The sequence below is a fragment of the Passer montanus genome, unplaced genomic scaffold (genome assembly GCF_014805655.1).
Source record: "Passer montanus isolate IOZ18808 unplaced genomic scaffold, ASM1480565v1 scaffold21, whole genome shotgun sequence".
In the NCBI taxonomy this organism is placed as follows: domain Eukaryota; kingdom Metazoa; phylum Chordata; class Aves; order Passeriformes; family Passeridae; genus Passer; species Passer montanus.
The window spans coordinates 986,694-1,009,843 of NW_024366703.1; the positions used below are offsets into that span (position 1 = coordinate 986,694).

The 23,150-nt window shown below is 48.6% G+C and overlaps 1 protein-coding gene across 1 annotated transcript; it reads right to left on the minus strand.

Annotated features, from left to right (window-relative positions):
* Window positions 1-1,755: 1,755 nt before the first annotated feature.
* Window positions 1,756-22,711, minus strand: SCD (stearoyl-CoA desaturase). Its single transcript, XM_039709184.1, has 6 exons — window positions 22,348-22,711; window positions 18,355-18,640; window positions 11,633-11,763; window positions 8,166-8,371; window positions 6,731-6,963; window positions 1,756-5,492 (listed from the first exon to the last, which is right to left on the minus strand). The coding sequence occupies exons 1-6, from the start codon at window positions 22,372-22,374 to the stop codon at window positions 5,293-5,295; spliced, it is 1,083 nt and encodes a 360-aa protein (XP_039565118.1). The 5' UTR covers window positions 22,375-22,711; the 3' UTR covers window positions 1,756-5,292.
* Between the last annotated feature and the right edge of the window lie 439 nt (window positions 22,712-23,150).

Below are 23,150 nucleotides of genomic sequence, written 5' to 3' on the forward strand. Positions count from 1 at the left end.
CCCGCGTGGAGGGTCATCAGCAGCTGGTGCTGTCTCGCTCTGTTCGGAGGGCATGGCTCGGAGCAGAGCTGCTACCCAGTCCTGCTCCTGGGGGGATTGCTGCTCTCCCTAGGGCACCCTCCCTGGTCCTGCTCCTGGGCTGGACACACTGGGTTCCTCACAGCTGTGTTCACTGCATCCCACCCCTGGGGAGTGAGTGGATTGCAGCTGGAACCTGGTTTCTTCTAAGGAACACATTGGCATCTTTTGCATGTTGTGTTCAGAGCAAAAAGATGCAGCAAACTCTCCCCTGGTAGCCTGCAGTCCTCCCTGCTCTCCCTCCCTTGGGTCTGAACAAGCAGGCACTTGTTTGCCGGCTCTCTCCTACCCAGCAGAGCTGGCTTGTACATTAACTCTTCCTTTCCCTCTCCTTCTCTGGTGGCTGGGAGATTTTCAGGGGAGGAAAGTTGGGGTGCACTGGAATTGCAACCCAAATGTGCAGATTACAGAGGAAACCAGGAATGATCATGCATGAAATACTTCTAGGCAATGACCTAAAATGCTGAGCTGGCACTGCTGAAGGGCTTGATAGTTTAGGAAAACATATTTTGGGCAGGGGATTTAATAACAGTCTTTAACGAAGAGGGAGAGGTTGCGATTGGAGTTGCACTCATGAAATCCAGACAGAGGGATCATTAACTTTATTTTTAGACTTGGCTGAATAATCAGGGAGTTTTGAAGACTTGACTTGCCTTCTCTGTTTCACTTGTTTTAGGAGGGGCTGTGCTCTCACAGCTGGGATCAAAAGTGCACCAGATTACCAGAAGCAGCACCTCTCTGTCACTTCCAGGGACATGGTACTGTGACCAGCTGATGAGCAGGAGCATTTGCTTTGCTTTTTTTCTACAGTTCAAAGCAGCCATATGTCAGATTGGTTGGGCTGGCCACATACCTCCAGGTGGAAGAACACAGCTGCTGGAAGAGCCTCAACCTTCTGTCTAACTCTCTTTTCATCCCCCCCCCCAGTTCCAATTTGCAGTGTGCCGGCTCTGGCCTTCCCACCCAAAGTAGCTGCAGCTGGAAACCAAAGCATGGGCCTGTTTTCCCAAGGGATTCAGCATGCCCAGCTGCAAGGGTCTGGCGGTGCCAGCAAACATGGGCTGGACCAGGGGTCCCAGTGTGCTGCAGGTGGCAAAGATGCCACGAACAAGGCCATCCCCCCTGCCTGCTTGTGCATGGAGCAAGCTGGTGCCATGTGGAGATGGCCTTACTCGCCACTGTGCTCAAAAGGCATTTGGATGGGAGTGCAGGGAAGCCTCTATCAATCAAAGTGATACTTGGTCAGGGGATTTCCCCCTTTTCCTTTCACTTCCCTCCAGCTGCAGAAGGGGTGGGGATAAGCAGGGCCACTCACTGCTGCGTGAGGAAAATTCCCCTGCAGAGGCTGATGAACCCGCCTGACGGGCGCGCTGCCGGTATTACGTGTTGTGCCGCATGTGCATCCGCCAGCCGCAAGGCCCTGGCAAGGGGCCCCGGCTGGAATTAACCTGCAGTAACCCCAAGGGCAGCCTTGGCGGGGTGTGCCTGCCTGGCCTGCGCTGGAGTATGAAAGCCATTATAATCCACTCATTCATGATGCTTAAAGCGCCAGAGGCGTTTTTCCCCTGGTCCTCCTGGAAGAGAAGGGTTTGGAAGCAGTAAGGCACAGCATTCCCATCCTGATGGAGTATCTCATGCTTTACCAAGCCCTGCCCACCATGTCATCAATCCAACAAGTTTTAAAGTAACATTTATCAATTTTATTATGAACAAATAAAATTTCAGATCAGCACAACCAGATGTCTGTTTCCATATTAGTAGAAATTATTTCAAAAAGTTTTTTTTTCCAGTACACAAAACAGAGATACTACTATGCAGAAATCCCTAAGCTGTGAAAAATCGTATCCTACTCACATTTCAACAGTGACAGAGCTTAGACAATGTGCAGATTCAACTTTCCAGTCCTTCCCTGAACACTCAACATTTAGACTTCTGCTCTTCACAATACCAGCAGGGCTGGGAACGGTTTTGGAAAACAAACCAGTCCATGCTTCTGCCAGCAGCAGTGTGTGTGGTTCATACTGTTCCTTCCTGTGCTCGGCTGGTCAGCAGCGAGCCTCACCCACATCTCTGGGAGGCAGGCTGTAACACCCCATTACAGATAGGGAAACTGAGGCACAGTTTTTAAGTGACTTTGTCCCAAATGATGCAGCGAGCAAGTTGTTAAGCTGGAAACAGGTCCCAGCTGCTTTAGCCATGAGGTCCCACTGCTGCTTTTTCTGCTTCCACCTTTCACAGACTCATTTAAGCTAAACATACAGACGATGCGTCCAGAACACAAACATGCCACCAAAAATATATATATATTTATACGTATATATATATATATATATCTCAAACAAAGTTCTACTTAAACTGTTGTATCTGTTTCTTAATCTAACAAAAATTCTAACTCAAATACATTCAAAATCACCTGCACCCACAATTCAATGTAGGCAATTAAATAATTAAGAAACCCCTTGAATGCTCATAACTCAGAAAAAAAAAAACGGCAAATAGCTGTCAATACTTCTATGTATATTAAAGAAAGATTTAAGGCACCCAGAGATATTTGCCAATCTACCTTTAAAGTGACTGGACAAACACCAGGACTGTTTGGTTACTGCTCCTCAGCTTCCACTCTCATTCCAGATTCTGGACCTGAATCAGCACTTGAAATTTGAAAGGAACCCTTGATGTCAAGCCCTGCTTCTCTGCTGAGAGGATGTGAAATACTGCTGCATTTCACAGCACGCATCTCTACTGTAGAGTATGTCACACTATACCTTAAGGGCACCAGGAGCAAGGAAATCATTCTCCCCTTCTCCCCTCCCCTCACCCCTTTCTAATTACTGGCTGGATCAAATTCATCCTCTCTGAGGAGTTCCATGAGTTCAGAGGGGTTTACATTAGAGCAAAGTCAGCCCACAATTACAGAGCTAACAGTGTTTCCCATTTTTGGAGGGATTTTGTTTGTTTTTTTTCAAATGGTGGGATACAGCTGTAGCCACAACTCCCTTTGCTCCAGCCAGCACCCAGGCAGTTAACAGCCTCAGAGCAGTAAGGACGCTGCCTCCTGAAACCAAGAGCTGAAGGACTCTCTTCTACATTTGTCCTTGTTCCTCTTGGCTGGAGACCACATCACTCCTAATGGCTCAAAAATTCAAAGGGTCCCATTGCTGAGCAAAAGCAAGGTCATGGTGGTGGCAGGGAGGGGAAGGTGAGGAGACAGACTTATTTTCTGAGTAACAAGCTCGTTCTTGTTAAGAAGAACATCACAGAGCTATCCTGGCTCCTGGCGAGTTTCACTGCAGCAGGAGGAAGCAAAGCTGCAGACACTCGCTCCCGTGAGGCTTCCCTGGCTGCGACGTGGCAGAGCTGAGGTGAGGAAGTTGGCATCTGCACTGTCTCTGCCTTCCCTGGCCTGCCTGAATAAGGGAGACGCTGCAAACCCCACTCCAATATCACTTTGTTCCAGCTACCTCTTGTGCTTTCCTCCAGCTCCGATTGATGCATTGAAGCAACAAAAACAGTACTATTGCTACAACTAATAACAATAATAGTAATAAAAATTAATAATAACTAGGAGAATTAAGGGGGAAAAAGCACGTTCAGCTCAGTGAGGGGCGTGATGCCGTAACATCCAGAATGTAACCGACTGCCTGAACTCAAGCTAGTCTCTGCAACTTGCAGGAAACAACACCCACGTGGACTTTTTCCCCAGCACCCTCCAGCTGCATGCCCACATGGGCTCAGTGATGTAAGTGACCTTTCTGCAGGCTCAGCCGCCCTCGCTGCCTGTGTCGCTGGCAAAGGAGCGAGGTGGCGGGATGGCTCGCCGAGGGGGCCGGGAAGCAAGCTAAGGGACTAACAAGGAGCTGGTTTTGCCTCTCCTTCCCACTCCCTCTGGGCAGCAGGGAATGGCAAACCAACACAGCAGACCCTGGGCAAGAAAGCACAGAGGTAGCTCACACAGGTGGCAGTGTCTCACCTTGAGGTCTCAACTTCCTCAAGCCCCCTGTGCCACCTGGCCCCACATTGGTGTTTTTCAGGCACTTGTTCAGTGGAGCCCCCGAGGATGAAAATACCTGATCCTGCAGACACCTTCACTCCTCTCTATACCTGCAGGTGCTCCCTTGTCCTGTCTTGGTGCTCAGCAAAAATGTGGATCTGCCTACCACCCAGAAGGGACCCTGTTTTTCCAGCACATAAAGCAGCTTAGCTCAGAGGTGGAGCTTTGGTTTAAATCCTTCTCCTCCTCTCCATTTTGGCAAAGTTCCATTTGCCAGTAAAAATCTCGGTGGAGGTGAACAAAACACACTATGGGCTGGTCCTGCCCCTTGGCAGCCAGTGGCACACCCATCTGTCCTCCTCCTCACTGTGGCTCTCCTCTCCAAAACAGCTGTGGAGCTCAGAGTCACACTCTGCCTTCAGTCCCTCATGGCATAGAGGGCAGTGCAGGGAGGGAGGCTGTGACACCAGAGGGAGCGCAAATTAAGGCCACCATCACTCCCTCTCCAGTGCCCACTGCTGTTACTGCATCCTCTGGCTAGTGGTGGACCTGGGGATCTGAGAGAGTCTGGGCACTCTACTCTTCCCAGCCAAAGTGGCTAGGTGGTGAGGAGCAGTGGAGAACACTTCCCAAGAGACATCTTGGAAAGAAGCAATTCTTCTGATGGCAAGAGCAAGGGATGGGGCTGCTTTTCCCAGGAAGAACATTTTAGCCATGTCATGTCTGTGAGCAGCCCTTGAGAAAAGAGGAGGGACAGTGGCAAAAACTTTGAGAGGAAGGTAGTGGGGAGAGGGTCACTGACTTTGGCTTAACTCTTCATCTGGCTAGTTCAGGCTTCCCTTAACTAAATAGTACATAGCCAACTGCAATGGGCCTCCCCAGGCCACTTCCTGACAGCTTCTCTTCCAGGCGGAGACTGGGAAAATGTAAAGCAGGAGTCAGGTTAGAGAGGCTGGAGAGGAAAACAGAAAGGGAAAGGAAAGGAGGGAAAGGGTGGCCTTGTGTTACAACGGCAGAGTCCTAGATCTTAAATACATCCCGCAAAATGCAGCGTGTGAGGGGGTGTTAAAACTCATTATCATTATCTTAAGCAAACTGGTAGCATTATTCAGTAGTTAGTTAACAGAACATTAAACTTTTGTCCAGCGTGTTTGGAGGGGGTGGGAAGGGAGAAAAAAGGAGGAAGGAGAGGTGTGGATGTGTGTGTGAAAGGGAGCAGGAACTCAGCCACTCTTGTGACTTCCATCTCCAGTCCGCATTTTCCGAGCCAGGATGACCTCCTTGGAGACCTTCTTGCGATCACTGGCCAGCCCCAGCAGGCACATGAGGTCAATGAAGGCTGTGGTTAAGTTGAAGCGCCAGCCAAACTCACTGGTGGAGTAGTCATAGGGGAAGGTGTGGTGGTAGTTGTGGAAGCCTTCTCCTAAAAAACATGACCAGGGAGAGGATGTTGCAGAGCTCTAGATGATAGACCCTTTATCTTGACCCAAAGCACCATATTCTTGTAATGGGCTCTGGATTGAGTCCAAGTTCCTCTCTCCTCTCAGCCCAATTTCACCCTTTTGCAATCTACCCTGTATCATTTGGGCATGACCCAGCATGCTAGGGCTGAGACAATAACAGTCACAGAGGATTTTTGATGCTTTAGAGGAGAATAAGCATGTGGCAAGGAATGGTGAAAGGCCCTGGTTCCCCAGCTGCACCAAAAACCTGGATGATTCCTAATAGTTTTTCCCCTCCCACCAGAAGAAATCTTCTAGTATTAATTCAGCTACCAGCTAGACCAGCAGCAAGCCCCAAGCAAACCAGGCTAATCAATACTCCCACAACACTAGCAATCCTAATGTCAAATCCAAAGGACATTTCCAGATGGGGAAAAAAGCAGACACTTCTAAGACACTTCTGCTAAGCAATCTACACCAGTCAGCCACTATCTGTTCTGGACACTGTCAACACTGGCTTCAGTGCTTAGGACCCCTTCAAAGACACTGCCTCAACTCCTGCTCCTACCCCTGAATCTCTGCAGCTCAAATCCCTCTCTACTAAAATTCCACAAGCAGATCCTTTGGTGGTGGAAATCAGTGGAGCCTCACTGAGGTACAGTGGTGCAAAACAGATGAGGATTTAGGCTGGGGAAATCAGATAAGAGCATATGCTGATCCTGCGATGTACTTTACTACATCTCCAAAATTTCAGTAAAAAGCATGAAAGCTTTTTACTCCATCTTTTCTTACCCTCAAGTACCCCCAAAATCAACAGCTGTCCTGAGAACATGTCAAAATGTGAATCTGCTGGTTTTCAAGTTGACAAATCTCAGAGAGATATGCAGTGACGGCAGCACATGTTTTTCAGTCTAGTGAACATGGCAGACAGACCTCTGAACGGGGTAAATAAAATACTGCCATTGAGATAAGAAGGTGCTAAGTGTAGCAGAGTCCTTTCCAGCCTGGAAAGAGTCTGATGGGAGCTGATAACCCCACTGCCCTTATGTACTCACTGGCCAGCACAGGAAACACCCTCAGATGCAAAGGCTGGAAGGGAAGGGTGCAGGGGAAATAGGGTCACCTGGATTGACAGAAATTCCTAGAAGCAGCTGCAGCCCCGAGAGGCAGTCCCTGCTCTAGAGTCCCCCTGCAGCAGAGACACAGGTGTTGAACATACCTAGGGCCCCCAGGCTGACCAAGGGGTTCTCCCGCGGGTTGATGTTCTGGTCATACGGCCGGTTGCCAAACATGTGAGCAGCACTGTTCACTAGCCAAGTGGCATTGAGCCCTAAGGTGTAGCGCAGGATGGCTGGAATGAAGAAGCTGATGATGATGGATTCATCCCAGAAGTACCAGGGCACTACAGCTGGCAGTGTGAAGCACAGCAACACCACTGAAGGCTTGTAGTATCTGGAAAGGAAGGGACCAGGAGGAAGGTGTTCAGTGGCAGAAGCAGAACAGGAAGGACTGATTCAGTCCTCCATTTGAAGGATTCATGCTCAGCTATACAGGGAAAATCAAGTGCAGAAATGCCTCACTCCTGAGCCTTGTATCTTTTGCTCTGGATATGCAGAAGCCATGCCTGGAGATTCCCAAGCCCTACCATCAAGCAAGAGACTCAGACTAAATCATGCTCTCCTCACATCTGCACAAAGCAATGCTCCCATCACCATGGGGATGAGTGAGAGTCCAGACACTCAGACACCCAGAAAAGCTGCTGCTTTTGGCCTCATCTGTCATTTGCTTCTCAGCTACATTGCTCCCCATAAAGGCAACCCCATACTTCCAGAGTCCCACTGATGGTCCTTTCTCTGGCATTGGCCCAGTGCTGCAACTCCTCCTTGCAGACTCGGGTCTGCCTACAAATACACCCCATCAACAAGTGCAAGCAAGTGGCACAGATGAGCACGTGGGCTCTCTCACACTAGAAGAATGGGAATAGAGGAAGGTGAACCACTCTGATGACCCACAAGAAGTCAGTTTGGGACTGTACTAGGAACTGTCTCACTTAGGCTGGTTACTACTGGGTTCAGTCCCACATCCCTGCAGCCCTTGCAATAGGGTCACCTGCTCTGGGTCCTAGTATAGCTCCAGATGGGTGAGAGATACCCTACCCAAGAGGCACCACTGAATCAAAGCTGTTCTTCCCAGTTGCTGCCCCTCTCACATCTCCATTTTCAACTCTTTTACCAGTTTCCAGAAGACTTGAGGGAAGAGGGGCACACACATGGCCTGGAAGGTGTACAATCTCCAAGGATGTCTCAGAGGCACCTGTGTGTGGGCTCTGGGCCAGCTAAAACAGCAGCTGGGCTGTGGGGTGAGGTGTGGGGGGGCTTTGTGGTGGGAAGCTCAGCCTGCTGCTGGCAAGATGCTGCAGGCAAGAGAAGGGAGGGCTAGAGGTAGCACTGGATTCTAAACATTTCCCATAGGAGGGGAACAGCTCATTTCTCACAGTTCATCCCACAGCAAAGCCTTGGCCATGCTGAAGAGTCACATTTCTTACATGATGCCCCCAATCCTCTCACATTCCATCAAAGCCACTTGAGTTCCCAGCCCATTTGTCCCTGCTCCATTCCCCATGGCTCCCCACTAGGGCTGACCCCACTACTCACCTGCGCTGGAACATCACCACTTTGTCAGCCTTTATGTCACTCAGGTCCAGCTTCTGTCCCTTCTCGATGACGTCGGGGTGCTTGCGCACCAGCAGCCAGCCAATGTGGGAGAAGAAGAAGCCCCGCATGGCGTTGTGTGGGTCTGCATCTGTTTCGGAGAACTTGTGATGCACACGGTGGTCCCGGACCCACTCGTAGATGTCATTCTGCAAGTCAGCAGGAGTGAAAACTTAGGGGTCAGGGCTGGAGACGTTCCCTTCAAATTACAAAACGGCCCGAAATGTTTAAATACTCAAATCCTATTGACGTGAACTTGTATCAGTCGCATTCTGTCTCATTAGAGTTTGGAGGTTCTGACCTTTAAAACAGAGGCTGGGTTTTGGCTGCACCGCTCCAGTTTTTTGGGAAGCAGCTCCAGGGGTGCCTCAGTGCTGCTCTTTGATTGGCCAGCTCTGGGCTGGGGGGTTGCACCACACCCATGGTGCTGCAGGCTCTGATTGCTCAGCCTGTGCCCCACCCCTGCAGCAGCCACTCTCATTGGCTGGCTGCTGCCTCCTCTCCTATGCTCGGCTCCTGTGCCATCCCCATCCCTGTCCCCATCCTTATCCCTGCACATTGCCAGCCAGGCCTGACCTGCCCCTTCCCTCTACCTGACATTTCCCATAGGTCATCCTGCCTTGCTTGTCCTGGGATTGCCTAATCAGATGTTTAACTTCGGGGGGGCAAGGCTTTTTTTAACTTTTTTTTTCCCATTGGAAATCAAACAGTCTTAAAATTACGGTCCCTTTTTAGAAGGAGAACAAACACACCATTTCAATGACATTTCTCAAAAATACCTCTCTTCAGCCCCATTACTGTTCCATTTAAGCAGCAAAATCAATACTGTTTGGAAAATGTCAATGCTTTTATCATTTGTATTATGAAATGATTGCTTTGGCTCTTTTTAAGAATAGATTTTCATAAGCCTGTGATCATTTCTTTGTATCAAGATTTCAATGAGCTTAAAGCCATGTATTACACCATCCTACAAAACATGAAATAGAGATCTAACCATGGCTCTATTACCTGTATTACACAAGAAGCTCCTTAATCTCCTGCATACCCAGGACTTTTCCTGAAAATCTTTGAAGGCAGGGAAATGGCAATCCCTATTTTTTTGCCTCAAAAGAGTAAGGGACTTGTCCACACAGGGAGCCTCTAACAGAGACATGACTCCTCAAGCCCTTTTCAAGGATTGTAACCACTCCTCCTTTACCTGAGATAAAATGATTTACCTGCAGGCCATTCAAGACGGCAATGGGCCAGAGTTAAACTCTTACTTGTTTCCTAATAGTGGAAAGTGCTGCCTTCCTTCCAGCCAAGTATCTCCAAGTATCAGCAACCCTTGCTGATTGTGGCCAGAGCTTGGTCACTCAGTATTCCCCCAGAAGAGGGTGGCCCAGCTGCCACCTTCTAAGTAAGCAGAGAAACTCAACTCGTATCTGTGCTATGGGTGAAACCCAAGTTTCACCAGTGACCCAAAGTCTCTTTCACATTCCAGACCCTACACAGCACCATGTAACATGAGAAAGCCCAGTCTGAAAGTTGACTGACAACTTGGGCTTGCACATATGGGAAGGTTTTCCCCATCTTGCTGGAGGCAGGAGGCACAAATTTGGAAAGAGACCATGTAACACAGCTGGATCATGGTATGACTTCATCCACCACATCCTGTCTACAAACAAAATCAGGAGTCTCAAACCTGAAAAATCTGTATCTTGACACAAACTTTAGCTCATTATCTTTTCCACAGGTCTTATTTTGGGACCACCTCTAACTGCAACCCTGAATGAAAATCATGACTTTCTGAGGAGAGCAAGCAAAGCCAAGGAGAATGTCTTCTTCCTTGGGAGTTTCCAGCTACAGGCTATAACCATGAGACCTTCTGTTGTGCTGCAGCTGACAGGTCTTGCAGGTGGAAAAGCCAGTTAGAGGCAGAATTCACAAATTCTCAGAAATTACAAGTCACAGGTCTCTGAGCAGCCAACAGGCATTTTCTGGATGAGCTAAGATAAAACAGTCCATAAACTTCTCTGATCTTAAAGGTTCCTGATTTCCTGCCACTAATAGGAACAACATAATTTCAACATAAATCTTCTCTGATCTCACTGGAAGTAACTACTAAAAAAATCCATGAGGAATAGTATAGAATTTTCAGTAAAACTTTGGATTAGTTCCTATTGAAGCTGAAATATCTGTCTGTCTCTCATCTTTGTCTATTCCTATCCCCTACAGCAATAGCTCAGCAAATTCTTTCCCCCTCTGCCCTATAACCCTGTGAAAGATGGTCTTTGTACAGGACTAGCTAATACATAGCAACTCATCCTGTTGCCTTGCTGAGTGCTGGACCACTGGCTGGAATCAGCAGCTTGGTCCCTCCCCTTCCTCATCAAAGATAACTGTTTGGTACTATCAGAGAAGAAGAAATTCAATGATGTTTTAGAAAGTTTGTCAAGGCTTAAAAAACTTCACTCTGTTTTGAGTACATGTAAAAAAAGTAATATCCTCTGGAGAATTACTTAAGAGCACAGCAATGATACTTTTGTGTTCACCTTTTTATTCTGCATTCTGACACCTTCCTGAGTACTTCCCACAGACAAGCAACCCTTCAGTACCATTGGAGGATGGAGTGTTGTTAGGGCTGACTTACAGCAGCAAGCCTGAGAGAAGATTTATTTTTCTGTGCCATGCCAATCTGGGTTTTCACTCTGACTTCTACAGATTTGCAGTTTTGTTTGTTTTGGGGACTGTGAAGTACTCTCACAGTAGTTAGGCAATTTCCTGAGGTTAGGGCCATTTGAGAGGTGAAGCAATTTCCCAAGGTGCTTAACAGTGCCTGCAGTCACTTGTGCCACTCTGAATGGGCCCAACCCTTCTCTCCTTAAAATATCACTGACCTGGGACAACTCTCTGAAAGGCAGTGGAGTGATTTGTAACATGATTAGTCCTAAATATCACTCTTCTGAATGAAAGAAACATCCCCTAAATCTCAACAAGTTCTTGGTCATTATGAAGTAGCAAATTCTACATCCCGTAGAATTCTACATCCTTGGCTTTGCAGTCTTCTCCTTTACCAGGCACACAGCAAAAGGAGAGTGAGGCAACACCAGGAGAACACTTAACACTTCCACACCTCTTTCATGGGACCTGGTGCAAGCACAGGGGGACCACACCTTAACAGAAAGGTGCATTCCTGCTTTGGTTTTGGCCAGTTGTCCTCTCAACACTGGGTTTGTTTCAGAGTTATCCTCTGATGGGACAAGGTAAAGAAAATGAGACAGACTCTAGCACCTCAGTGTTAGATGGAAAGGGCTCTCTTTTTCTTAACAAGAGGTAGTAGGAGAGAGGAACCTCTTCATCAGATTGCGTCCCATATCTGAGACAGGGATTCCTTCTGAGGACCTCTGGCACATTGAGGAAGTGCTTACCTGGAAGGCCATGGAGTTGGCAATAGTCAGGAAGATGCGCAGGGGCAGCGTGGCTTTGTAGGAGCGATGACTCCAGAGGCGGTGAGATCCAGCTGTGATCCCCAGAGCACTCACCACGAAACACAGAAGAGCTACAAAGGAAAAAAAGGTGTTTAAGCAGTTGGAGCAAAGCTTCAGGCAGAGCAATACAAAGGTGGGCCTTCCCCCAAAGCTGTATAAGCAAGAGAGGAATCCACGGAGAACTCAGATTGGGGCAATAAAACTCAATATGAGATGGCCTGAGCTACTACAGGCCTCCTAGGCAATGTGGGACAAATCAATTCAGCTCTTCATCTCTAACAAGGAAGGGGGCTCCCCCTTAGAAAACTCACAAAGTTGGTTCTTCAGCATAGTGCCATGTAGTCAAAATTGTATAAACTGGCTGCTTTCATAAAGCACAGTTGTAAAAGCACTGCAGTCCACCAGGGAACAGCTTCTCCCTTTCCTTCCACCCCGAATAATCCAGACTCTTGCTTTCCTATGTCACCAATCGCCCCTAAATCTCTTCTGCATTATTTTCACAAAGAGATGGTAGACAATCTTAGCATTCTTGAGGGGGACAACTCAAGCCCAGGGTAATGCTTTTCTTCTGCTCTCTTTCCCAGCAGAAGCTGGCTAAAAAAAAGATCTAACCTATCCTCCCACTGAAGCCTGGGCTTCACCTTCAGCCCTAGCACTGGTTTAAAATCTGCCCAGAGGCTACTGTTCCTAGGGTCTTTTTGATCCCTCCCTCTGCTCAACTGCTGCACCTTTCACAGAGGGAAACCCCAGGGCTAACAACTCATTGCAAGTTGTGCCCATGGCAGAGGCAGATGTTGCTGGGCCCTGTTGAGCTTTGAGGCTGCTTCATGTGTTCCCTCTTCACGCAGGGCAGAAGGAATTCCTTGCCCCTTTGGCATCTAGTAAAAAACCACATCCCTCTCCCATACATCATGAGTTCATATTTGCCCTGCTCTGTGTGCCTGTTTATCCTCCTGGGAATTCTGGAAATAAACCTCAGCTCCAGCATCTGATCCTAAAACAGATCCCAAGAGTTTCATAGTAGCATTGCACTAGGAAAGTAGGGTAATAAGAAAATTGGTTCTGCAGATTAACTCTTCCTCTAGGAAGGAAGGGTCAGGAAGTTTGGCAGAAAGAGAGCATTCAACAGCTGGTTTGCTCTGCAAGCTCAGACACAAAGAGGGAAGGGTGCACATCTGTGAACACGTCAACTGATCCACCTCTAGTCCTCTGAAGGAAGCAATGCTTCTTACCAGTTGCCCAGGGGAAACTCTCCTGGTATAAATTTGCACATTTCAGCCAATTGAATCAGTCATGAAAAGAGTTCCTTATTCCTTCATGTAAGTCCATGGATAGGAATTGCTGGTAGTGTGCTTGATGTTCAGCCATTCAGTCCAGCCAAATAGCTCTAATCAAGTTTATCTTGAATCCAGAAAACCAGATACTCTGACAGAAACTTGTCTGGAATCAGAAATCTGAGATCTGTGCCAGGCATGGCCCGGTTCTTTCACTGAAAATAATGCAAGCTTTATTTCTGTTCATCTCCTGCTTCGTCTTCCTTCTGTCACCTCCTTTTTGTTTTTCTACATTCCCAGTCTAATCTCTTATCCACTAAAAGCCTGTCTTGGCTGATTTAACATCATCTTCTGGCCCCTTAAACTTGCATGAACCCTTCTCACTTCCATCCCACTGCACAAGAGTGACCTTCCCTGTCTGCTGATCTGACTGTGATTCCCCATCATCTTCTCCCTTGGTTCCCCTGCCTGCTGCTGAATACAGCACAAGCCTTGGACCAGCACAACTCTGCCTTGTGTCTCCCACCAACCTGGCAATCTTTCAGAAGAGCCAAGCATGCAAATACAGCAGGATCCAGTCTTTGCAAGAGACAACGGAGCTGAACCAAGCTCACAAAGCTATCCAATACAATTATACAGACAATTCTCAGAATTTGCCTGTGGATATCCCTGTTGGGAAAAGATGACACCAGCAACAATAACATTATCAGCAAGCACAGGGAATCGCAAAAGAGATGTGATGGGGACACCAACAGACTCCAAACCATACAACCCAGTATCTGCTTTTGGGTATCCTTTCCTGGAAGCTTTTGTAAAAAATGTGGAAAAGTACCTACTTTTGGGTACCCTGGCATAGAACAGACTCAGCCTCCATCCAAAGCCATGAGCCTCAGCAGCTCATGCTGACTTCTCTTGGACCTGCATCCCAGGTCACTACAATGGCCATAACTCTAATTATAATGCTGTGCTGCCTGGCCTCATGCCTGTATACAGAAGCTGTAGTTTATCTAAGGGGCAGACACTTTCTGTGGGAAAGCAATTGATTCTCAGTCTATGCATTCATGGCACCAGCCCCAAAGAAAGCCAAACCCTACCTGGAGACAATTAGACCCATCAGCCATATCTAAGAGTTTATGTGACAGTGACAGGATATGCACAATGACTGAAATCCTTGTGGAATACAGAAGAATCCAGCAACCTTATGATTCAGAGAGTTCACCCTCACAAACAGGTACAGTGATGATCATTGCATAGTCAGGGAATTAGCATCTCACAGGGAAGAAGAAAAACTCCTCCAAGATCATCCACTAAGAATTCAATTGGAAAGAGAGTAGAAAAGGTGAAATAAAAGTAGCACAGATTTTCACACCTGCCCTGTGATGCTGCCCCAAACTGAAGGACTTAGGGACTCCATCAGCTGAGGATTCAAAGGCATCTTCCATACTGTGCTTTGAACTAAACGAGAGTCAAAATATTGGCAACTCACAGGTGATATTCCCAGTGACCCATTCAACTGGAATACAAAGAATTATGACCACTGGCAGTAATAAGCACTCAATGCTCCAAAACTTAAACAGAAAACATTCCGCGTTCAGTCATAGCTATGACTCATTAGGCTTTACCTCTTTAGGGCCCAGATTCAGACCCAAGTTATGATGAGAAATCAGGAATGTGCTGAAAGCATTGCCACCTGCAGTGAACACCAGGGATGTTTACATGAAGAGCTGCTCCTGATCCAGCATGTGTCCTTGGGCTTTTGCTCAGTGCAGGACTGTTCCCTCCTTGCTGCCCAGTCCCTATTAGCCAGATGAGTCCTGCTACTCTCAGGAGAAAGATACCAGGGGCAATGAAATTTACAGGTTGCATAAAGGGAACAGTGTTTAGGAGGAGTAATAGGATCTGCTGTCACTGGAACCTAACTTCCCTGCCACACTCAGAGAAGCACACCACCTGCTACTTAAGCCTGGAGGGAACACTAACTGGCAAGGTGTTGCCAGCTGTAGTCTTGATGGGAAAGGAAAAGAACCACTGTAAACACTTTGCTGGTCATATCTCTGGGGGTAGTGTTGGCTGAGATTTTCTGACTGTCAGAATTGCCTAAATTACCCAGCAAGGTTCACTCTGGTCCAAAGATAATACAGCAACAACAAAATATGGTATCAACCCATGCTTCTAGAGCCTCTGGCACTGCGGGGAACTGAGGTGTTGACAGAGCACCATGTCAAGAGGAACCATTCCTATTTACAGACACTGCTGTCCAGGCCAACAGGAGCTAACACAATTACTGTCGGTCTGCTGCATCCAAGGGCTAAAAAGACTACCCACAAATCATGTTTCCAGGTTGGATCTGAGAAATTAGAGAAGAAATTGCTCATCACCTTCTCATCCTGCCCTTTTAGACTCAGTCTCTGTGCCATTTGGTGAATGACGTAAAATGTGCCCATGATCCTTGAAAAGACTAAGCAAGACTTTGAGAAGTGCAGTGGAAAAGATAATAAATAAAAGAAGAGCTGACTAGAAAGCTAGTGCTGGACAGGCTCAGAGAGCTCTTGTGATGGTGAGCTCTCACCTGACCAACAAGCCGAGCTCATTCTGGGAAGCTCTGTACCAGAAAGAGATCAGGGGATACAATGCACACAGCAAAGCAGAACAGCAAACAATGATGAAGGCAGGGTGGTGGAGCTTGAGAGACAAAGAGGAATTAGCACATAGAGAAATGAAAACAAAAGAGGACAGTCACCAATATGACTGGTTTCAAAGGGAGAGTAACATCAAGGAGATGGTGGCCTGGATGAAGTGGGTGTAAGCAATGGATAAATTATAGAAGGTAGATGAGCTACCAGGCCCCACAGCTGCCTGTTGCAACACAACAGAGAACAACCGGGACCATGCTAATTTTATATTATATGTACACAACCTAAGGAAGAAATTAGCTGAAAAACAAACACAGAAACAAGCAAAAATTCCAGCAGCTCCAGAACTACCATTGCTAGAGCTGGCCTGCCATAAGCCCACAGTGTACTGCCAGGAGCAACTCAAGTCTCTGCTGCACTATCCTTGAGTGTAACATAGGAACTGCAGTCCTCTCCTTGCTACCAGAGGGTGATGGGAGAAAACAGCAAGTCACTGACATGACAGCCTCACATGCCTTGTATATGCCAAATAAACGTATGAGCTGAGAAAAGGGCCATGCAAGGAGCAAGATGCCTTGCTGAGAAGGTAGGTGTGGAGAATCAGAGTATTCCAGTTCCAGTTAGTGCTGGAGGAGAATGGACTATAAGGGAACTCTGACTTGGCTGTAAGGTGCCATGAACGGTGGTTCTTTCCCAGAACAGGAGTGCAGGACAGGGAGCTTGGTGGAGCTACTCTAGCTTTGGTAAGGCCAGACAGATCTTCAGCCAGTCCAGAACAGTGCACTTCCCCCAAACACCACGTCCTTCTCCCATTTCCAAAACACATCACTCCAGAATCCACCACGGAATCTTGCAGTGCCTCACAGTGGCAGGAGAGCAACTGGCACTTCACATCAGAGTTGACTGAGCAAGGAGAGCAGAAGAGATTGACATCAGATAAAAAGCAAAGCAGATTCCTGGGAAGTGCCATGAGATGCCATACAGTCATCCTAAAGAGATGCACGGTTGCAAAGACACTGCCTCAGAGACCATTTTGGGGTAGGGTGGGGTTTAGCAGAATGCAAAACAGCATTAACTTTCTGGATAAAGTGGCTCAAGCCCTCGTAAGTATCCCAAGGGCACTCAAGGGAAAAGGGTTGCATGGATTTGGAAATCATGGAGCATATCAACAGCTTGAAATGAGATCAGTAAATTCAACTCACTTTTTTTCATTCTCCTTGCCCCAACATCCTGAGGTTATCTGACTGGAATTGGAGGACCCAGGCTGTCAGCTCAGCTCAGCTTCCAGAGAAGCCAGCAGTCTTTGCTTAGCCTCCAGCCCAGAGATGGGACACACAGAACAGGACCAAGAGCCCTGAAATGCTCCTCCAACATCATGCTGAGGCTGCATGTTCTGCCCAGCTCTGATAGGCCAGGGGAAAGTACAGCCTGTCAGGTTTTCACAAGGGAAAGGCCCAGCAAAGTCTTGTTTCACAACATCCCCCTGAAAGGCCATGCTGGCTGCACAAGGAACACATCAAGGCCTCTGCTTTTGTGGATGCTGTAGCCAGACTCTGACCGTTGCCTCCAGTGAAGTTCATCCCCCAGACCTCTGCCTGTGAGAGGCTGATAAGGTTACAGAGGAAGAGTCAGCCTGGCCATGCAGGAAGCCATCTCCTTCCCGGTTCAGCTGTGATACTTGTTGCACACAGCCACCAGGAAGACAGACTTTGAGAGTGTGATAGACCAGGTGGATCACCCCAGGATCCATAGCCGGGCTGACCAGGAAGTGGGAGCACTACTGAACCCATAAGCCAGCCCAGCAGACCTCAATCTAGACTGTTGCTTTTTGTTTCAGGATGTTCTGTTTCACAGGGAGGCAGGGGCTGGATGCAATCTCTCGACCTCCCTACTGGGAGCCATTTGGTTTCTGGACTCCTCCAGGGGTCCACACAAAAGCTTGTGGAAAGCAAATCTCCCCTGCAGAGTGGGCCCTGGGCCCAGCTGTCTTTCAGGCAGTCAAAGGAGAAGTTTGGTTTCTACCCAAGGCAAGATCTCTGAGAAAGCAGAGCTTTGCCTAGCTACCTTCTGCTGGGTTGTGCTTTCCGCTGGAATTTGCTGCCTGGAGAGACGCTTATTTATTTTCTGAAAGTTGTCAGGCTTAGTTCTGGGATGACAGTGGCTAATCTGTGCTTTTTTAAGAATGATAAAAGACCTGAGCTTCAGACTTAATTCTTTACTTTTATCTTCAGCACAACTGTATTTTGTCTCTTTTCCCTCATACACACATTGAGGGTCTGTGGGATTTACGCTTCCCTGGTAAGGGCAGGAATGGTTCTCATGTCTGGGCAGCAGTCTCATGGCAAATAGTGCTCTGTACCTTGCCTCCCCAAAAACCCATTAAGGTGCTTTTGCTAGCATGTTTCTTCCTAACTTTCTAGCACTGTCACAGTACTCTATCAAACAGTTTTTATGCTTCACCCCAGAAGCAGCTACAAATTCAGGATATTTCCAATCCTAATGTCTGTGAATCAAGTTTGTTCTTTGAGCAGACAAGCCAAATCCTGCCAAATCTTTCCCTCTCATGTATGACCTTACAAGAGACACTAGCACGTCCTTCCACAGCTTGCTACAAATCTGGCTCTACAGCTGCTTCTAGAAGAACACCCCTGCTTCTTTCTCATCCCCAAGTCTGTAGGCCTGAAGGGAAAAAAAAAAACACCCAAGAGATTTGGGGGTTGCAGATGCCAAGAAACAGATAGAGGAATGTGCTTACCCCACGCCAGTGTCTGGATCTTTGCAGAAGGTATCAGTGTCAAGGCGAACAGGGCCCCTAGGTGCAGCAGGCTCATGAGGATGATATTCCTCCACACGTATCGCAGCGGGGGCTTGGGACCCTCTTTCTCCCGGTAGGTCTCATCAAAGATATCGTCTATCATGCCCCGGTCTCCTGCCAAGTCCTCATGGTTGAGTAAGTCCTTCTCCATGACGCCATTTCCATTCCTGGTCACCCGGGAGGTGACTGTGTCACCAGCAGTGGTGTTGGAGGTGGAGGAGAACTCCTTGAAGAGGTAGCAATGGATGTTTTCAAGAAAGGAAAGAAGGGAAAACAAAATAAGAAGTTGGTGGTTATCAATTAAAGAAATAGAAACACATGCATCTAGGCTGGCAGTGTAAAGATTCACAGCCTGTGGTTTCCCTGGAAGGCTCCATTCTTTCAGCTGAGCCCTTGGCACAAAGAAGAGCCTGCTCTGGCCACATGGAGTCATGGCTTGAGAGGGCAGGGACCTGATCTTTCTAGAGAGGAGGTGAATGAAAGGTAGGGTGCCAAGTAAAGAAAAATACTAAATACTTGAAAGCCAGTCTCTTTTCCACCAGCGGCCTTGATGAGATCATTTGCAGACTGCAAGGATTTTTGTTTTTGTTCAGTTTGATTAGTGGATATTTTTAGTTAGGGTTAGTGGGGGTTAGTAGGGTTAGTGGTCTGGGCTTGTGCATAAGCAGACAATAAAGGAAATCTTGTGAATGAACAAAGAGGTGGGAAGGAAATATGGTCTGAAACACAGTTTTCTAATTAATCAGTGGGCTGCTACTGAAGTCCTACTTATTTTTCACCACGCCTGGGATCACAAGGGGATTCCTCTGGGGTGCCTCTTTATCTTGCCTGCCTCACCTTCCAAGATGGGATGTGGCAAGACCAACATGCTTGAAGATCAGTGGATGGAAGCAGTCAGGTGAGGTACTTCTAGTTAGAACTGCAGCTACTTATCCTGTGCTTGCTGCTAAGACTCTTATCCCTCTCTCATTTCCCACCCACAGGCAAACTGAGGCAAGGGAAGACAATCCTCTGATCTATGGCCACCAGCATGCAGAGAGGAAGTTTTAAGCAGCAAAGTTGGCTCGGCTTGGCTCCTGGCTCCCTTCTGTAACTGACACAACATTCCCTCAGAACATGCTTGTTTGCCCTGGCTGAGTGACAGCCTGCCCGATCAGGCATGCATGACAAAAGGAGCAGGCAGGACTGACCTAATGAGACAGGTCACTGAAGCCTGAATCACCGATTTCCATCTCCATCCAGACAGCCGTGTGCTTGCTGGTACTCGCAGCCCTTTGTCAGCCCCAAGCCCAAGTGCCCAGCACGTGGGATGCAAGCGGTGTGCCCCGCACACATCACCCCATCCCCTGCCCAAGGGACACATCCCTCTGCCACCAGACTGCTGCCTCCATGGGTGAAGGGGCACTAAAGGCCAGCCAGCAGGAACAGGAGAGCTGAGACTCCGGGAGGGAGCATGGTCAAGCTGGGAAAGTTCCTCTCCCAAAAAAAACCTCTCCTGAATTAACAGCAGATTCCCACTCAGGTGTTCAGGATTCATAAAAGACCACCATCCTGCCATGGCCTAGTTTCCTGAGGGAGGCATTAAAATCAGGCCAGGCAGCTTACGTGGCCACCCCAACTCCTCCCTTTCCCAAGGCTTGAAACTAGAGGGTTACAGACATACCTTCCGATGGGGAGGAGCTGGCAAGGCCGACAGATTCCCCACATTTGGGAAGTAAAATGATCTCTACAGAGGAGCGCTTTTAGTTTTTCCTTGGGGAATCAAAGGTTTGAAAGGAAAAAAAACTGGACACAAAGTATCCTGCTATCTTCACTGCACACAGCCAAGCTGCTGAGCTTGGGACTGGCACTTCTGCATCCTGGCTATAGGCTGTCTCTGCCTGCTTTCCTAGTTAATGTGTTGAAGGTATGATACTCTCGTCTGCTGGAGAATTTAGAGGTAATCCCCACACCAAAAGAGCCATGAGAAATGGCTTCTAATCCAGAGATTAGGCAAGGAGAAGTCCTGCCTGTTCCCAAGTGTTAAATAGTCTCATCTAGCATTTTGGCAGAAATGTACAATTGTCTTTCTTGGCTGCAAGACAATCTACCAAAAAGACCCAAGACTTGTCTATGCAGGAAAAATTCCCAGCAGTGATTGGTGGTATAATTAGACAGGTAACACACCCCATATGGACATGCGCTTCCAGAGTAAGAATGTGGGGTTGGAGTTGCATTTTTCTCCTCCATGATAGCTTATGTCACTGTCAAAGTTACACAGGGGCAGAGAAGGAGGAGGGAAAGCGCAAAGAAAACAGCAGAGAGGAAAAAATCTCTTCTGGAGTTGTAGTAGCCACATGAGGAATTTTACCAGCATACCTATGCTACTGGAATTACACTGATATAATCAGGCTGGTCATTTCTCACATGTAAACTAACCTTGAACAAAAGGGCTATAAAGCAGCTGTGAAACAGCTCCACCGTTACAGGCTTGGTGGGAGGAGCATGGGGGAAAGAGGGAGGGAGAGAGGTAGAAACGGGGGAAACGAGGAAAAAAAGAGGATTTTTATCCCCTTATGACCATAGTGGCTCCTACCGAGGAAAATGGGATGGCAATTGATCTAGGGTCTAGGGCTGAGAAGGAGGAGGCCAGCTAAATAATTTTCATTAGCTTTCCTCATTTCTGAATGAGTTTGCTGCTCTCATCTGCAGAACAGATGTGTTTCCCCGTGTACACCCCCACCTCCCCAGCACTGAACATGCCATAGGTGATCCTGGTATCCAGCCAGCTTATACAACCAACTGCAGCTCAAAGGCTCCTGCACCGGGCAGTGTATGGGCCCCAGGGCACTGAATCTCGGGTCCGGTGTATTTGAATATGCCCAGCATGACCCAGGGACAGGATTCTTTCCAGCTTCCAGGATATGACCCAAAATACATGCCAAAACCATGAAACATGGTTTGAACACACTGCCTTTCACATCCATTTTGGGAGGGGAAAAAAGTCAAGTTTTTACATCACAGCATCCCTGGAAGGTCATGGCACCTTCACAGAAGCACTAAGGGAGACAGTGGGTGCTGGTGATAGGAAAAGAGCAGGGGTATGATTTACATCCTCTTTTAGGCATTGGCAGAGGGGGGAAGGATGAGAAGGTGAGAGCACAAACACTAGAATCAAGTGCCTGCCTCCTCCTCTTGGGCAAAGGGTGACTGCTATAAGGGTCAAAAAAATAAAAAAAAAAAAGAAAATCTTTAAAAATCCAACAGCTCCACATGTCTTACTGGCATCAGGTTGTTATTCAGACCTTCTTATGCCAAAAATGGGCAGTCTCCCTATTGTATGCTTGCTTGGCTCAAGCAATGCAGACACAGTCATTCATTTCATGTGGGCAGCCAGCTTTCACCTTGCGTCTGTCCTAGAGACGCTTCCTGCTGCAGTATTTGGTCTTAAAACACTGCGAGTAAAACCCCTCTCTTATAAAAAATAAAACGAATTAAGAAAATTCTTTAAAAATCCCAGTCTGAGTATTATCAAAAAACTTATGACTTCTTGGCACAAAATATCTTCTTGAATAGCCCTTCATGCTATTCAAGCACCCAGCGTGTTTCGATGGGTGTTTTCAAAATAACCCTGTATTTTATGCTCAGTCTACCTGGGGGCACAGGATCCAGGAAGATCACCTCAAAGGCGGATGTCTCCGCTTCATCCATGGGCTGCCCCCCAGGCTTGGGTGATGTTTTAAGTTTCCACTGAACCCCTCCGCCTGAGGGAGCGGAGCGGGGAGCACACAGGCACGCACGTGTGAATACGTGTGTGTGTGCACGCACAGACACGCGTGGATGCCCGCACCTTCTTCCCCAGCACAGCAGCGGCGCAGCGCTGCCGGAGCCGCGGGGATGAAGGAGGAAGGGGCGAGGGGAAGACAAAGCACCCGCACCCGGGGCCCCGCTTACCTCCTCCTGCAGCAAGTGCGCAGGCATGGGCGGCCCTGTGTCTGCTCCTCGGCGGCGGTACGCGGGCGCGCAGCTCCCCGGCGCTGGCGAGAGGCTGCCTCTGCTCGGCTCCTCGCTCGGCGAGCTCTGCGGCTCGCGGAGGCGGGTGCGGAGGTATTTAAGGGGGGCTGCTTGCTCGGCGGCTGGCGGGGCCGGGCTCTGCGCGCCCCGGCCTCCCGGTGACCCCCTGCCCGCGGCTGGGATGCGCGGGGTCAGCGCGGAGGGCGGCGAATCGCGGCGGGGGCCCGGCTCTCGACGTAGCCGGGGGGAGAGGCGGGGCGGAGCGGGCAGGGGGGCGGGAGGGAGGAAGGATGCTGAGGAAGAGGAGGATGACGAGGGCCAGGCTCTCTCATGATGCCTGGCTGCTTTTTTCTTTTTTTTTTTCTTCCTTTTTTTTTTTTTTTTTTTTTTTTTTTTTTTTTTCCTCCCCTCCCTCCCCCTTGCGAGCTGATTGGTTGCGGGAAATTTGGTGCCACCTCGGCTTGCCCTCGCCATTGGCTGCCCGCAATCTGCTGTTCGCTCCCCGCGGCGCGCACCCTGCGCGTCCCGCTGCGCGCCCCGCTCCGCGCCCGCCGGGGAGCGCCGGGGCTGCTGCGGTCCCCCGAGAGCCCCTTCCGCCGCCGCCAGGGCTGCCCCTCCTGAAATAAGGGGCTCCCGAGGGGTGAGGGATGTCAGGGAGCCCCGTCCCCCTTCCCCAGCTGGATGTGGGTTGCGGCGGGGGAAGAAGGGGATTCAGCATGAAACGTCTGCTCTGTATCGGGGAG